General features: G+C 40.7%; 1 protein-coding gene across 3 annotated transcripts in view; it reads left to right on the plus strand.

Annotated features, from left to right (window-relative positions):
• Positions 1-18,011, plus strand: part of slc4a8 (solute carrier family 4 member 8) — a 59,047-nt gene that overhangs the window by 27,007 nt on the left and 14,029 nt on the right. For all 3 annotated transcript variants that reach the window (XR_002289655.2, XM_011494584.3, XM_020701442.2), the window contains exons 6-19: positions 166-342; positions 3,706-3,809; positions 4,362-4,519; positions 4,611-4,698; positions 4,779-4,925; positions 4,999-5,099; positions 5,627-5,801; positions 5,881-6,014; positions 6,122-6,367; positions 9,198-9,303; positions 10,481-10,642; positions 12,016-12,129; positions 12,205-12,366; positions 12,449-12,700. Coding sequence is in view for 2 of the 3 variants with exons in the window: in XM_011494584.3 (XP_011492886.1) it covers positions 166-342; positions 3,706-3,809; positions 4,362-4,519; positions 4,611-4,698; positions 4,779-4,925; positions 4,999-5,099; positions 5,627-5,801; positions 5,881-6,014; positions 6,122-6,367; positions 9,198-9,303; positions 10,481-10,642; positions 12,016-12,129; positions 12,205-12,366; positions 12,449-12,700 (2,126 nt within the window). In the remaining variant the exon portion in view is untranslated. The remainder of the gene's footprint in view (positions 1-165; positions 343-3,705; positions 3,810-4,361; positions 4,520-4,610; positions 4,699-4,778; positions 4,926-4,998; positions 5,100-5,626; positions 5,802-5,880; positions 6,015-6,121; positions 6,368-9,197; positions 9,304-10,480; positions 10,643-12,015; positions 12,130-12,204; positions 12,367-12,448; positions 12,701-18,011) is intronic.

Raw genomic sequence — 18,011 nt, forward strand, 5'->3', positions numbered from 1 at the left:
TTTAGCTGAGACCTAATGAAGTTATTGAGGAGAGAGTAGTGGAATCTAGACTGAAGTCAGAAATGCAGATATTTTGTAAACTGTGTAGTAGAGGACCAAAGATGAAAAAGGTTTTTGAGAAAGCAGTGTGCAAGAACAACCAAACCGACACATATTACGTTACAGACATGGTGCTGGACCACCAGGAGGCGTCACATGAGCTGGATGACACCGTAAGAGTGAGGGTCCGTGAAGCTTTGTTAAAGAGACACCACCACCAAAATATGAAGAAGAAAAACTTGATTCCCATTGTCCGTTCCATCACAGAGGGAACTCGCAAACAGTCAGAGGCTTTCCTATCAGGTGGGTTTCGTAGCAGAGATGAACAAACGAGTATATGTTAGAAGAATGACTTGATGTTTGGTTTGTTAGTTATTTTTTCTGTTATCCTTTTTAGTTTTATATTTGTACTAACATCTCAGCCTATTCATTTATTTTAATCTAGAACAGAAAGACAGAAAAACCCAGAAGCTGTTAAAGCCAACCCAGTACCAGCTCCATTTGAGTGCAAAAAAGTTAGCATGACCTCAATAGAGGCAGAATTGCACGTTCATAAAAATATTAAAAATTTTCTTGGTTATAATGTTTGTGATGCTGATCGGCCCTTTGCAGGATGACCACACTGTAGCATTTCTATCTCTGATTCATTATTTTAACATTCAATCAATGACTAACATCTGAGCTCTTCATTGACATCTTCTGTGGTAGATTTTCATTTTGGGGATTACATTATCACTGGTAAAACTCCAGACTTGCCTGACAAACTTTCTGACAGTTTGGAAATTTTTTCCATTAGCTTTTAAACAGCATTTATTTGTGAGAGACTATATTTGTGTGTAAAAATGTGTAAAATGTAGAAAAAATGGGACTTTCTTTCCCTGCAAAAAGCCCACTAAATATGGGATGGAAGTGATTTTGCACAGTAAGGCTTCAAAATGTATAAATCTAATCCAAACATGTTTATTAGTTCAGTGTTTCACCCCTTTATCCAAGTGACTTTCCAAGTGAATGGGACGGCTTCAAAAACGGTAAGAATGGAAAGAACCAGAAAGTGGTGACTGTGACTCCTCCTCCATGGCACAGTCAGGGTTTTGTGTGTAAAATTGGCCTTTGTTGAGTAAGTGATGTTCAAGTACAGGTCCAGGACAGTAAATATTTGGTAGAGATTGACATGTTGACCAGAATGATTCTGAAGAAGCAAGTCCTGTTCTCCCTCCAGCAACATCAGCACCATCTCTCTGGTTCAGATATGGGGATGACACCGGGGTGAAGATGTGCACATAAAAACAGTAGACTGAAACACTAAATGTACCAGGGAGGACACCAAGAACAACCAGCAGTCAGTAGAAATAGTCATGAGCAACCTGCAACTAGCAATCTACAGGAACTCACACAAACTGGGAATGATCAAAACTCTGAACAAAAGGAAGAGATTCAAAACAGCTTTGAAAACACGTGGACATCACAAATGAGCCTTTAAAGTCTCTCGCTGATCATCTTTTGATCTATTTTCAAAGCATTCAGTGGTCTTTTAATTATGATGTGACCACCAAAAAAAAAGGTAAAATTATGAGATTTAAACTCAGAAATGTACGATTTTTTCTCTTGTAAAATTAGGAGAAAAAAAATCGTACATTGGGAAAATGTGCGGTCCTTCACGCAAGCTCTGACCCAGGCGTACGCACAAAAATGGATGAAATGAGAAACGGCGACGCCGTCGGCAGATGGAAGAAACACGTGAAAGTGAAAATGACAATACTGCCTCTCAGAAATAACATGAAGACTTCACAAAGCAAGTCTTACAATAACAGCCTACATGAAGACCCGTTTGATCGATCAGCAGTGAAACAAACAAAAAAAATCAAACGAAAATTACAACAGAAATTCAAATGAACGCATATTTGCAGAAAGAAAAGTAATATTGGCATGTTGTGCAACTCATCCTCATAAATAATATAGTTAACAGAAGGAAATAATGTACAAAACTGATATTCTCGTCAGTGTGTCCGTCTGGCGGAGCAGATAGAGGTGCAATTAGACAGACAGATAGACATATTAATTGTCCAATGGGGAAAGTTGTTTTCATATTAAAACATTTCTTCATAAGCTACAGAATTATGGTATTCATGCATATGCCTTTAGTTTGTTTTATTTTTGATAAAACAATGTATGGTGTATGTCTCAACCATTCAGAAAGCAACAAGAAATTACATTTGCGCTGAACAATTTCCCATTTCCACATTGATTATTACCGACATCTGTAGCTTGTCAGATGTAATTAAATGGATGGAAATATAATGCCCCATCACAATGCGTAATGACGCACAATGGCTGATCTTGCACTCTTAGAAGATGTGGCAAATGGAAGAATTCGGAGTGAACGCATCTTTAGACAGCAAGAAGACGTGCTGGCAAATGAGGACGAGTGGCTTATGAGCCGGTTCCGACTTCCTCGAGCCGTCCTGTTGGACCTCTGCGGGCTTTTGGGCCCGGCGTCACAGAGGAGCACTCGGAGGAACCACGCCGTGGCAGTCCCACTTCAAGAGGGGTCAGCTCCGGGGAAGCTGGCTACACTAACAATTATTTGATTTTAAGTTGCCAAAAGGTTCAGAATTTCTGTTTCTGAAACCTATCCGGAAATAAAGCTTCACAAAATGCTCCACATCTGTCATCTTCAAGATACGCTCCGATAAACAGACAACTTTTGTGTTTTTTCTCGTCAATTTATTACGTTATTTCTCGTACATTTACGACTTATTTCTCGTTGATTCACTAAATTTAAAGTCGACAATGTATGACTTTATTCTCGTAATTTAACTCTGTCGTATGATGATGTTGTTTTTAGCCAAAATCAAAAAACCTGTGTCATTTTCTAGGACATAGTTTCTGCAGAATTTATTAGAAATTCACCCCTGACTTTTGGGCGGATTGTTGGCGTGGAGTAATCCAGCCCATGTTTCCAACTGTTTACACCCTCTAACGCTTGCTGACAGCCCCTCACACCCCGACCTAACGTTAGCGGTGCAACAAAGAAGGTCGAGCAATAGTGGAGCTATCCAGCTGTACAGTTTAGATCCAGATTCCAGCTCAGATGAGGAAAATAAAGTATTAAATAAATAAAATAAAAAATAAATAAAATGGATCTATTTGTCTGACAGTGGATGAGCAGAACGGAACGGAGCAGGGGGCTTGTGGGCCGCTTCAGTAACTTGTATGTCACATTACAAACCTTTTTTGTCTGCTCCTGATTCACAACGATTTGAATAAATAAATACTCAGAAATGTAATTTTAAGCTGAATTTTCTAAATGTGTCTTCCATCATCAGAGAAATGTCACAAGAGCATGTTAAGAAAAACACCAAAAAACACATTTTTTTTTATCAGACTGGGTCTTTAACAAGGAATCACCTCCCACCACGTGGGTAAAAAGTTCTGAGTCCAGAGGCCATGACTCAACTTTGAGATGTCACCTGAAAAAATGAGAACATTCATTGGGAATTGTAAGCAAAAAAAAACAGAAAACAAGCGTCATCGTCAAATTGTGTCAACGCTTGCAGAAAAAAATTGGAATAACCACGTTTTTTCCTGTGCTGTTCGCAAGACTTTAAGCCATTGACTCTGATTAATTCTCTTTTTCATGTCTTTTTGCATCCCATGCATCCACAGCCACACTGCATCCTGCAGGGTCAGTCACATGTCAGCCTCCACCTGCGTCTGAACCAGCTAAGAATGTAGCTGGACAGGACAGCTCTCAAGTGGATCTTAGTAAGGTAACAGCAGACTCTGGAGAGTGTGTTTCAAGAAAGCAGGAATGATGATGATGATGATGATGACTTTATTTATCCTCACTTATCTGTGGCAGCAAAAACAACATTCAGAAATAACAGCAAAAAAGGACATCAAAATGACATTCTCATTATAAATAAATACAGCTACGGAAGTGGCATGTGATCCACAGCAAACATGTGATACAATTTAAATTTAAAATTAAAAAAAAAAATTAATCCAAAAATAAATAAGTAAAAAAGTACATGTCAATCAACTGTTTAGGAACAAGAACATTTGAAAAACAGCAACAACTATAACAAAAATAAATAAATAAATGAGTGAATGATGCATAATTCCCAGTTGAGGATTTTTTACTGCCAGTTCATATAAGAACAGCAGTGTTAGATCTTGGCTGGTCAGCAATCAGTGTTTGATGCAGACGCTGGAGAGAACAAATCCAAATTATTACATTTATTTACAGTTCTCTTCAATTGTTAATCATCTTTATAGCACATTGACTTCTTGCAAGTGTTTATATCTATTTACCTCAACAGGTGGACTTACATTTTATGAAAAAGATTCCTGAAGGAGCTGAGGCTTCCAATGTGTTGGTTGGAGTTCTGGACTTTCTGGAGAGGCCAGTCGTAGCGTTCGTCCGCCTGTCCCCGGCTGTAGTGCTTACCGGACTCACTGAAGTCCCCATTCCCACCAGGTATCTCCGTGCAGATGTGCTTGTGGCATGCCAGCTCAGTGATTCAGAAGCAGTTTACAAACCCTAAACGGTGTAATGATGATACTTGTAGATTCCTGTTCATTCTTCTTGGGCCTGACGGAAAGGCTCAGCAATACCATGAAATTGGTCGTTCCATGGCAACCATCATGACAGATGAGGTAAGAGCTTATAATCAGACGCCAGCATCTGTCCCAGAGAGACTAGTGATTAGAATAATTATGTCTTCCACCTGAATCAGATATTCCACAATGTAGCATATAAAGCAAAGGACAGAAGTGACCTGCTTGCAGGAATAGATGAGTTCTTGGACCAGGTGACTGTCCTGCCACCAGGAGAGTGGGACCCCTCCATCCGCATCGAGCCCCCAAAGAGTGTTCCATCTCAGGTACAGGGCCAATGGGACAACAGGAACTTTAAATGTGTGAAGTTTAAAACTGTCCGTTCCTGGGTATCTGCAGGAGAAACGGAAGATGCCAGGAGTCCCTAACGGCACACCCTGCGAGGTGGAGGAGGAACTACATGCCGAACAACACGGGCCTGAGCTGCAGAGGACTGGAAGGTAATGGATCCATCAGCTGGTTCATTTGAGGAAACACAGACATGGGCTCAGAGTCAATCACTAAATATTTTCTTTTACTAGAACCTGCTCAACTTTATTTCATAAAAAATAATTACGGTCTTTGGGAAAAGCCAACTAAGGATACTTTTATTAAGTACAGTGGTCCAATGACAAGGCCATCAGCCAATCAGGACACAGAACGCATTGCGCTGTAAAAAACAAAGAAAAATTGCTAAAAGAAAATCGGCGAAACAGCGACACCACGAAAGGTGAACCGCATTATATTGATCCAAAAATGAGGAAAGAGCCAGTGACTGTACAGTGTAGATCTTAGATCCCACATACCAAATAACAAAATCAAAATAAAAACGTTTTGTATAAAGTGTTGCTGATATTTCTTGTGTGAGTTTATAATTTTCAACCATTTGTTTGTTTAAAAAAAGTATTTTCTGGGTTTGGATAAAGGATATTTTTTAGAGAAAACATGTTCATTCAAGGAGAGAACTCTTGTTGTGTTTTGTGTTCAGGCTGTTTGGCGGTTTGATACTAGACATTAAGAGGAAAGTTCCCTTCTATCTAAGCGACTTTAAAGACGGCCTGAGCCTCCAGTGCGTGGCCTCTTTCCTCTTCCTGTACTGTGCCTGCATGTCTCCAGTCATCACCTTTGGGGGGCTCCTTGGGGAGGCAACAGAGGGACATATTGTAAGAGCAAACGACACAATCAACGACACTGTAGACTGTAGAGTGTTTTATGAAGTAAGCAATGTCTCCTCTACTCTAGAGCGCCATAGAGTCCTTGTTTGGTGCATCTATGACAGGAATGGTCTACTCTCTGTTTGCTGGTCAGCCTCTTACCATTCTGGGCAGCACAGGTCCAGTTCTGGTTTTTGAAAAAATCCTCTTCAAATTTTGCAAGTAAGTAAAGTTTGATCCCCTTTTACGGCAGTTCAGTTCCAGCTACAAGAAGTTTGTCTGGTAGATTTTTTGTGTCCACCCTCTCCTCTAATCCTTGTCTCTTTTAGGGAATACGATCTGTCTTATCTGTCACTGCGGACCTGCATTGGCTTGTGGACAGCCTTCCTGTGTTTAATACTGGTTGCCACAGATGCTAGTTCTCTGGTCTGCTACATCACTCGGTTCACTGAGGAGGCCTTCGCTGCTCTTATATGTCTCATCTTCATTTTTGAAGCTTTGGAGAAGCTGTTCTATTTGGGAGAACAGTACCCTTATAACGCTCACAGCGATTTGGACAGACTCACTCTGGCACAGTAAGTAAAAAACATTTATTCAAAATGTTCTTTAAAGAACACTTTTTTCTGTGTGTTGTTCCACACTCTAAAATTAGATGCTGTTGTGATGTAAGGGTCTATTTGTTTCTTTGTTTTTGCGTTTGTTTTCTCTTCCTCCCACTGTTCACGATCATGCTTCATGTTGTGTTGGAGACTCTCAGTTGTCCCTTAGAAATGAGTGAGTGTGTCTGTCTGTGACCCTGCAGTGGCCTGTGCAATGTGAACCATATCTTAGCCCTGAAAAAGCGGGGATAAGCTCCAGCAACCCTTGTGACCTTGCACTGGCAAAACAAGGAATAGAAGATTGACAGACAAATCCAACTTTCACCTTAAATGGTGTTACAAATGAGAATTGTTTATAGTTTTCAACATTAAAGACTAGACAAAAGCCATGGAGTGAAAAGATATGTTGTCTCTCTGCACTGTAGATGTTCCCCAAATTTAAAGAACGGTAGTGGGATTTATTTCTTTATTTTTTTAACTTGTCCTGTCCAACAGCTGGGCAAACAGATGAAAGCTGGTAATAGCAGACACAGGAAGAACTGTTTGATATGAAAAATATTTTTTTTTGTGTATATTCAGAGCAAGGCAGTTTTATGTTTGATCCAAAATAACTGATAGACAAATGCTAAATACATTGCCTATTATATGGAAAGTTAGGGCATGTAATAAAAAGGTATGCAATGTTTAAGAACATTTTAATAAAGCATTACATTTTTAGAATCTGCACTCAACCCAGTTTAAATGGGATTTCACAGTCTGGTGTGAGGCAGAGGTGGGTGCTGCCTCACCTTACGGCGTGAATTTATCTAAACAGGAACAATGCAAAATAGGAGAATTTGATTATAAAAATTATCGAAATGATTACATATAAAGCACATTTTTAGCACAGATTAGTAGACACATATGTATTTCATTATTAGTTTACAGTTGGGGCAAAAAAGAATGCAGTCAGCCACCAATTATCCAAGTTCTCCCACTTAAAAAGATGAAATATGCCTGCAATTTTCATCTCTCAACCATGAGAGACAAAATGAGAAATCCAGAAAATCCCATTGTCGGATTTTTATTAATTTATTTGTAAATTATGGTGGAAAATAAGTATTTGGTCAATAACAAAAGTTCAGCTCAGTAATTTGTTATAAACCCTTTGTTGGTAATGACAGCAGTCAAACATTTTCTGTGAGTCTTCTCAAGGTTTTCACAAACTGTTGTTGGTATTTTGGCCCATTCCTCCATGCAGATCTCCTCTAGAGCAGTGATGTTTTGGGGCTGTTGCTGGACAACACAGACTTTCTACTCCCTCCAAAGATTTTCTATGGGGTTGAGATCTGGAGACTGGCTAGGCCATTGCAGGACCGTGAAATGCTGCTTATGAAGCCACTCCTTCGTTACCCGGGCAACGTGTTTGGGATGGTTGTCATGCTGAAAGACCCAGCCATGTTTCCTCTTCAATACTGATGGAAGGAGGTTTTCACTCAAAATCTAATGATTCATGGCCCCATTCATTCTTTCCTTTACATGGATCAGTCACCCTGGTCCCTTTGCTGAAAAACAGCCCCAAATCATGATGCTTCCACCCCCATGCTTTACAGTAGGTCTGGTGTTCTTTGGATGCAACTCTGCATTCTTTCTCCTCCAAACACGACGAGTAGAGTTATCACCAAAAGTTCTCTTTTGGTTTCATCTGACCATAGGACATTCTCCCAGTCCTCTTCTGGATCATCCAAATGCTCTCTAGCAGACTTTAGACGGTTCTGCACATGTACTGACTTTAGCAGGGGGACACGTCTGGCACTGCAGGGTTTGAATCCCTGGTGGTGTGTTACTGATGGTACCTTTGTTACTTTGCTCTCTGCAGGTCATTCACTAGGTCAGCCATGTGGTTCTGGGATTTTTGCTCACTGTTCTTGTGATCATTGTGACCCCACGGGGTGAGATTTTGCGGGGAGCCCCCAGATTGAGGGAGATTATCAGTGGTCTTGTATGTCTACCATTTCCTAATAATTGCTTCCACAGTTGATTTCTTCATACCAAGCTGCTTACCGGTTGCAGATTCAGTCTGGTGCAGGTCAACAATCTGGTTTCTGGTGTCCTTAGACAGCTCTTTGTTCTTGGCCACAGTGGAGTTTGGACTGTGACTGTTGGAGGTTGTGGACGGGTGACTTTATCTAGATAACCAGTTCAAACAGGAGCCATTATCACTGGTGGACAACAGGATCCTCCTACAGAAGAAGGTACAGGTCTGTGAGAGCCAGAAAATCTTGCTTGTTTTTAAGTGACCAAATACTTATTTTCACCATAAATTACAAATACATCCTTTAAAAATCAGACAATGTGATTTTCTGGATTTTATTTTCTCATTTTGTTTCTCATAGTTGAGGTGAACCCATCATGAAAATTACAGGCCTCTCTCATCTTTTCATGTGTGATAATCTGCACAATTGGTGGCAGACTAAATACTTATTTCCCCCACTGTACCTTTTATGAAGGCAGATGAGGACGATAACACGTGAGGCACTGTCTCAGCTGCTTCCTTTGACCGCACATACCTGGTATCCAAGGAACAAAAGCAGAAACTGGGAGCAAAAACTACAATACTTCCTAGTGAGCTGGTCATTTAGTCACATATTGTTTGTTCATTACCATCCATCTTTGATCTAGTCCCTCTTTTTTGTTGTTTCTATCACCTTGTGCAATGTCGTGAAAATACTTTGTAGTTTTATATTCTATGTGCATAAAAAGAAAAAAATGTTTAAATTAAGTCGCCGTTACATTTTTATTGCTGTGTGTGTGCTTTTGTCTGCAGCTGTAGGTGTGCAGAACCAGATAATCCACGTAATGAAACTTTGAAGATGTGGAGTGATAGAAACATCTCAGCCTCGTCTGTATCCTGGGACAATCTGACTGTCAAGGTAGTGCTGATGAAAACCCAAGATAACTGTTTTTACGGAAACATGAGATTACTCTGGAATATATTGTTTTTATAAAGAGGATTAGTCTGGCCAGCCTTAAAATCTGACCACATTTCTTTATATCACTTTTAAAAGGAAGAAAACGATTCCAGTGCTTTGCCCAATTTTGAGCTCACCATGGCCAGTAAGACTTTTTTTTGTAGGAGACAGTAGCAGTTACCGTTTATTCACATAAAAAAGTTTTAATAAAAGGTGCTACAATTCAGAACTTTCGGTACAGGCTAAAATTAGGGTTGGCCAACCCGGTTCCTCAAGAGCCAAAGCCGTGCCTGTTTTCCAGCTCTCCCAGACCAGGTTGCTGCTAATTGATTGAATGACGTGATTCCACAGCATGGTTGGCTGAACACACCTGCTTTAGTTAGTCAGCATCACGCTGAGGCAGATGGATCCATATGCAGAGTTTATTGATATTGACGGGAAAACAGGAAAAGCACCGAGAGCTTGAACAGCCGTCGGCTTCTGGCCAGCACGAGGATAAGGGACAGGTAAGGATAGAGGCAGCAAACTGGGTCCGAGATCCAGCATAGATCAGTGGCACGGCAGAATAAACACAAGGCATTAATATAAGGTGAGTAGATACCAGACTTTGCACTGCATAAAGCTCAGTACACTGAATATATAGAGGTTGAGTGACTGCAGATGACAGACAAGTGAGTGATGAATGAATGGAAGCAGCTGTGGAACATTCAGGTATTGAAGGCAAGGGTTGATGGGAAACATAGTGTCTGGTGACGGTTCCCGCTGATGACCAGAGAGGAAGTCAGGGGACCGGTTCCTAACAACAGGCAGGGTTGCTCTGAGGACAAGCGTTGGCCAGCCCTACGGACTAGATCATAAAATGCTTTTGACAGTTTCTGCTTTGTCTAGCGTTTCTACATGCACCACCATATTTACATTTTTTATTTGAATTTTCTAGCTTAAAGAAGCCACTGTATTTTTGTTAAATTACAGATTTGGCTCTTTTTTAATTATATATTTTTTTACAAACACCTTGACAGAAAAAAACAGTTTGGATTAGTCCAAGTCTATAGTTCAGATGAGGCCTTGTTCCTGTCTGTATTGGGATTAAGGATCTGCAGGATTCTCTTCTGTTGTGACCTTGGTTTTTTCTCTCCAGGAGTGCATCAGCCTGCATGGCCAGTTTGTTGGGACAGCGTGTGGTCATCATGGCCCGTATACCCCCGATGTCCTCTTTTGGTCTGCTATCCTGTTCTTCTCAACGTTCTTCATGTCTGCCTCCCTCAAACAGTTCAAGACCAGCCGGTATTTTCCAACCAAGGTAGCCAAAGAAGCAGGGCTGTCAAACAGATAATCTTGGTTCATTGTAATTCTGTTTCTAGCATCAATTTTTAGATTTGGTCAGGAGCAAACTATCAAAACTGAATCTATGGTTTGATAAAAAACAACTTATCAGTAAATCTAGACAAAACAGAAAGTATCGCTTTTCGTTTTCAAGAGATCAACACAAAGGTGAATTGATGACTAAGGACAGAATGAGAAGCGGAGTAGATCAGATTAAATTCATTGGCCATAAACTGAAAAGCTAAACATCAAAATGTTAATAAAAAATATCCACCCCCAGGTGTGTAGGAATACTAAGCAAAGTTAAATATTTTCTCAATTAAAATACTGTGTATATAGTATATTGTGTTCTAGTACTGCCTACTTCCACTATAGTATTAGGGTTTGGGGGAAATCAAGCAAAGCCTACAAGCTATTGTGCACATGACAAAAACAAGTGTACACTTTTTCACTTTATGTTTATCATGTTTAATAAACTATTTTATTTTATATTTAAAAATAAAAGGAAATCAATCAATCAGTTCATCACAAACATTGAATCATGGGCAACTAAGAGACCAGTTCAGTTTTAATCTAATTAAAGATGGATTATTTTTAGAGTACAATCTGAGTTCAGTTCAAACTCAGATTCAGATTTGTTAGAACAGCAGTTATGTTAATCCTTAAAAAGCAGTTTAGTTTTTCAGTTTTCTTTAGTAACTTTAAAATCTGCTCTGTAGGGTGGAAAACAGGGAGATGGATAACTTTCTATTGATCATCTGCAAACTAACCTCTTAACTCACAGTGAAAATAGAATAAATAGTAAACAGGACAATTCTACAAAAGCTGCAACTAAACTTACTTGAAGTCAGATCCTAAAGATAGAGAGGGTGTCAAAGTCCAAGATCAATTGTTTGAATCTCCAGAATCCAAAGATACAGAAAAATTGAGTCAAAATTCAGACATAAAATTAAATGAATGTTTTTAAAAAGATAGAATGGTGCACAGTCATTTAGTAGTTTTTAAATGAAAACAAGCATTTGACATTCAAAATTGGACTAAACGATCAATCAATTGAGAAAAGCAAAAAAAGCAAAATGTGATTTTCTTCTGTAAGGTTTCAGTGAAACTTAGCTGAAGGCTTTGAAAGGAAAAGTTGGGACATTTGTCTAAAATAATCATATACTGTAGCTAAACTAATAATCTAAAACAATACAAGTTAAAGTTTTGATCAACAGAAAAAAACAAGCATTTCTAAAAATCCTGAATTAAATGATAATACATACAATTATACTGAATACTTCATTTTATCTTTAAACTCATTTATGCAGATCCATTGATGTGGTGGTGCATGTTTTTTCTCTTGTCTAGGTGCGCTCTGTGATCAGTGACTTTGCAGTGTTCCTCACTATTGTCATTATGGTGCTGCTCGACTTTGTCATTGGAGTTCAGACACAGAAGTTAAAGGTTCCCAGCAAGTTTCAGGTACAGACTCAAATTAATTTTCCTTTGAGTTCTGCAATTCACTGAAAGCTTCACTGATGCCATCTGTTCCTGCAGCCAACCAGAGATGACCGTGGTTGGTTCATCAGTCCATTAGGACCCAATCCCTGGTGGACAGCTATAGTTGCCTGTTTTCCTGCTCTTTTGTGCACCATTCTCATCTTCATGGATCAACAGATAACAGCCGTCATCATCAACCGTAAAGAGCACAAACTTTTGGTAAAAAACAAACAAACAAAGCAGGACAGTTCATTTTTTTACAGATGATTAACTTTAGTCATACTCTGCCTGTATTCTACAGAAAGGCTGTGGGTACCATCTGGATTTGTTAATGGTGGGCGTAATGCTGGCGGTGTGCTCCATTATGGGTTTGCCATGGTTTGTGGCAGCAACCGTGCTGTCCATCTCTCATGTCAACAGTCTGAAGCTGGAGTCAGAGAGTGCAGCTCCTGGAGAGCAGCCTCGCTTTCTGGGCATCAGAGAGCAGAGACTCACCGGCCTGCTTATCTTTCTGTTGATGGGCTGCTCTGTGTTCATGACCAAGGCTCTGCAGGTCGGTCCTACAAAGCACATGCAAGTCACTTCACAAACTAGATTAAAATAGTAGTTTTTGTCATTGTGAAGACTATTTGGAAAAACTAAATCTAGAACAAAAATCATAAAGGGTTATCTGGGCATTTTACTGCTCTTTTACTGAAAATAAGAAAAGTTCATCAGTCCATGTTAAAAGTAGCACAGATTTTAGTTGTGCTCTAAAATACAACCTTTTTTTTAATGTTGTAACAACCAATATAAAAATGTTCTTGGATGTCACCTGCTGAACAAGTTTAAACTTTATATTTATGGAATATGAATGTAGGTTTCCAATGAACCTGTCAGGGTGAGAGCGTGAAGCTGATGCATGTTCTCCACAAAAAAAGGAAAGAATGAAACAAACAAAATGGTGGAGGTGTACAAAAGAAATGAGGGGGGGGGGAGTCATCCACTTGCGGCCGGTTTTCTTTGCTTTATTAACATCCTCAAAAAGTAAAAATAAAACAACAAACATAAAATCCACTTACTTTCTTGTACTAATATGAACTTGAACATGAACATGAACACGGTCAAAAGAAGACCGTGCACGCTCCTCACTCTGTCTCCTGCAAGTACCGACACGCCAAACTCCCCCGTCCCTCTCTCATGTCGGGTGCGCTACGTTCTTAAAGGTACATGATCTTATTTTTTCTGCACATAAGGAAAATCATTAAATATATCCACATCCAATATATAATTAAAATGAACTTGACAGAGAAAAGAAAACGCAGCAAAATTATAACTGAGAACAAACATTTTCAACTTTCATAACTAAAACTAAGGTCAGATTTAAACTCCACCAATTGAAATTAACATAAATCATGTGACCTTACATATCGCACTTACATTGAATATTAAATGAGAATCTTTACCTGGTAAGGATTTTAGTCGGGGGGGGGGGCTGAATCCGAATTCTTCCCCTACCCCTCTGGCTCCTCCCTATTGCTCCAATTGTAGGGGCATTTGGAGCTGTAGTGGTGTCCAAACTTGTCTTTTTAAGGGTGAGCCATAGTGACTTAGGGCAGGGTATTCCTCTGCTGGTAGGGTGTTCTGCGTCGTGCTATGACACAATGAGAAACTAATTTCTTCACACACAGAACTTTACATGTAAATGTACATGTGTAACCGGTCGCTTTCTGCATTGTGCTGGTTAATTATTTGGAGTGACACAGTGTTAGTCCCTCCTCCTGCCCTGGAGCATCTCCCTTTATTTCTGGTAACAAACAAATAGAAAAACCACACTGTATGATCCTGCCCACTCCAGTTCCTCTCTAACAGGAGATCGTACAGAAGGGAAAGGGAACAGTAGCCTTTGGAATACATAGGGGTCAAAAGATGAAGTAGAAGAAGAAGGTAGGAGGGCTATGACTTGGAGTGTAATGCAGCAGTTTGTTAGAGATCTCTCAGGTATGGTAACACTTGAACAGATTTTGTGCTATTATAAAATAAGATAAAAGTTATCCTGGTTACACCCCCCCTCTAGAATAGCACAAAATCCCCAAAACTCCTGTCAGCACATATACCTGAAACCACAAACAATACAGGTTCAAAATAAGGACATACCATCAACAAAATGATCAAAATGCCAGCAAAATAGCTACCCAGAAAAAGGGTTGAAAGCTTGAAACATGCTCGGTGAGTAGCACATAGTCCAGATACTCTACAGACAACATGAGGTGCCATTTACACCTCATCTAGATTTAACCATATTCACAATACCAGGTGTAGAGTAGAAGAAATCAAATCAAATAAACTTAATTTATATCACCCAAAAAAAAAAAATCACACCAAAAAAAATAGGTAACAGTTTATCAAAAACAGAAATTATACATTTACAGTACTTGGATGAACATAATGTGTATCAAGTAATGCCTCAACTTGGGCCATAGATTCAAATGGCAAACTGGTTTTATAATCCTACCAAACCGGGAAGTAAGCCTATGACCCATATCCAAACTTTCCCCATCCTATCAAGTGATAGGATGGACAATGTGGGACTCACTGAGGGGATTATCTGTAGCACCAGCTCCAACCAACCCACGGGGCTCCAGTGGAGGCAGGACAGACCAGGAAGCGGTAGACCCTTTGATCTCTTGTCATACTGGTCACGCAGATGTTTCTGCTCCCTGACACTATGCTCCAGGGCCAAAAGCATGGCGGAGCGCAAGTTATTTGGCAGCGACTTAACATAGGAGTTATAGTCACATATGATGTCATCCTGATGGACATTTTTGAACATGAGGTCAACTGGCAGTCGGGGAACCCTCCCAAACATAAGGTAGAATGGGGCAAAGTCTGTGGTTTCATGGGCAGTGCAGTCGTAGGCAAAAGTCAAGGACTGAATCATTTGTGGCCAGTTCTGATTTGACCGAGGGGGAAGAGACCTCAACATATTGCCCAGAATGCGGTTAAACCTTTCTGTGGTCCCATTACCCATTGGATGGTAAGGTGATGAGTGTGATTTCCCCACACCACTCAGTTCCAGAAGCTCTGCAAAAAGCTCACTCTCAGAATTTGCTCCCTGGTCTGAGTGTATGCGCTGAGGAAATCCATAGATACAGAAAAATCCATCCCATAACTTCTTTGCCACTGTCTTAGCTGTCTGATCATGACACCGAAGTGCATGTACTAACTTTGTAAAATGATCAGTGACCACAAGAACATCAACTGACCTGTTGTTTCTGTCCTCAGCTGACCAGAAGTCAATACATACGAGTTCCAATGGCGCCGAAGTCTTAATTTTCTCTCAGTGCTCTTTCAGTCGGCTCTGGAGTCTTACTGAGGACACATCTGGGCCAGTTCTTCACATAATTACGTACATCCCTCTTTATGTCAAACCAGAAAAAGTGATTATGAGCTGAAGAGAGTGTACGCGGCTGACCCTGATGATATATCTGGATGGGCCAGCATCACACAATTGAGAAGTGCAGCCTTCAGGTCCTCAAATGCACTGTCACTACTGGAGTCCAATCCTGAGGGGTCAATACTCTGTAGGCTCCAGCCCTCCCACCTGCATTACCCTTTAACTCTTCTCTTCTGAACTGCCGTAAGAGCAAAGAGTGTGCAAGCACTCTGGAATAAAGTGTTGGCAGAATATAACTACCGGTAACCCAAAGAAGGACCTCACTTTCTGTTGAGATGGTGTGCAACCATCGGGGTTTATGAGGTCTTGCTTCTGGAAACTGGAAATCAGCTGCACTTTATCCTGATCAACAGAAACCCCAGAGGCCTCAACCACATCTCCTAAGCACCTGACAGACCTTCAAAGATAGTCACATTTCTTCTGTGCGAGGTTTCTCTAGTCTCTGCAAGGCCTCAACCTCCGAAGGCATAAACACCAAAAGATAATCGAGATAACAGAGAAGACTGGAAAATTTCAAGTCACCAAAAATGCTGAGCATCATCTTCATAAAGGAAGCTGGACTGTTACAAAGACCCTGTGGGAGGCGGTTGTACTCATAGAGGCCCAAAGGTGTTGTGAAAGCCGTGTAGTGTCTGTCAGACTCATGCAGGAGAATGAAACCCAGACGTCAAGTCCATGGTACTGAAGAGGGCACCAAGGGCAGCAAGACAGTCAGACTAGTGGGGCAGCGGGTGAGCATCCTTAACAGTCTTAGCATTAAGCCAACAAAAATATGTACATATTCCTAAGTCTCCTGATTTCTTCCAAACCATACGAGGGGTGAAGCGTACTCACTGACTGACTTGCTTATGATGCCTTTCAGTTCCATGTCAGACTACACTTCCCGCAGCTTCTGATTGTCAGGACAGAACACAGGGCTGGACTCATATGCAGAGTTTTAAGAGGATTTAATTTCCAAAAAAGCTTAAGCTGTGGCGCTTGAAAAAACCAAACAAACTGGCACAGGACAAAGGGAGACTCAAACTACGGTATTTAAGACATGAGGAAGGGGAACACAGGTGGAAACAATCCGGGAAGATTACACAGTCACACCTGTAGGGAACAGACAAGGGCAGGAAGGAACAAGGCCTGAAACGAAAGGAGAGGTAGTGTTTCAAAATAAAACAGGAAGTACAACACGAGACAACACAGGTGACAGACATAGACTAAAAGTGCACAACTCAGGACAAAAGCTAAGACTGATGAGACATGACACTGATAGTGTGCTGGGGGAACTCGTCGATAGGGCAGCCAAAAGGGGTGGTTATAGATTAAGTGAATACGATATACAAAATCCTTCTCCTCACCACAGTCCAGCTTGTCTCTGGAGAACACATCTTGATACTTAAACATAGTTAAACCTCACATCCATCAATGTCAATGTCATCCAAACCACAATCCCTAAGCTGTTGGAAAGGGTCACCTCCTGGAAACAACTAGGTCAGCGAAGCAGTGGCCTGACCATGTTGCATTTCACACGTGGCTTGAGTAAAATACAGATTTTCATCAGCAACACATGGAAAGACATCAGCAATTTTAGCATTGCGTCGCAACATCACCGACGCTTGTGTGGGATTAATCACCTTGAGTGGAACCCAGCAATAGCCCCAGATGGTTGTTATGACTCGACCCACCAGGATGTTTTTTGGAGAGGAATGGGCAAAGGAAGGCTCCACAATCACTGTGCTGCCGGGCGACACAGAAGTAGAGGGGGGCAACTTCCCCCACACCACATACTCTTGGTGAGCCAACAAAGTCACCGCCTGTCTCAACCTCACCGTCCCAATTAGATCAGGTAATTCAGGAACTGACCACCTAGAAAATGCAACTTTATTAACTGGAGAAACTGTTCACATTCTGGGTTCCATTATGTTGGATCAGACTTCATTTTCTGAAAGATGGGCTGAAGCACGTTGCTTCCAATGATCAAGTCATCTCTCTGTCCATGCACCATCAGTTTGGCATTAAATCTGGGTCCATAGATCTCAATGTCCAAATCATAAATACATTTCTGTTGAGTGAGAAACCCTCCACAGCTGACAAGCACCACATTTTCAGGAATGACCTTGGAATTCAAAACAACACCACCAGCCTTGAGCTTGAGCTTTGCTGACTCACTCAGTGTGCATGACATTATCCCCGAATCAAGCATCTCCCTCAAAGTAGATTGGCCGCCAACAGACACTTTGGCAAAAAAAAGTTCACTAGCACCCTCAACTCTCTGAAATCCAACATAAACCAATTTTTTATCTTGAGAAAAGCTTTTACAAGTGTCAATTTACACAGAGGGATTATCTGGTGAAGTTTTGAGGGTTTCGTCATTATGCCCCATGCTGCCCCTCTCATCACCTGGACTTCCTAGTTTAGAGCAGGGCTGGAGGTGGAAGCT

Source organism: Oryzias latipes, chromosome 5 (genome assembly GCF_053564925.1).
Source record: "Oryzias latipes strain Hd-rR chromosome 5, Olatipes_Hd-rR_3.1".
In the NCBI taxonomy this organism is placed as follows: Eukaryota; Metazoa; Chordata; class Actinopteri; order Beloniformes; family Adrianichthyidae; genus Oryzias; species Oryzias latipes.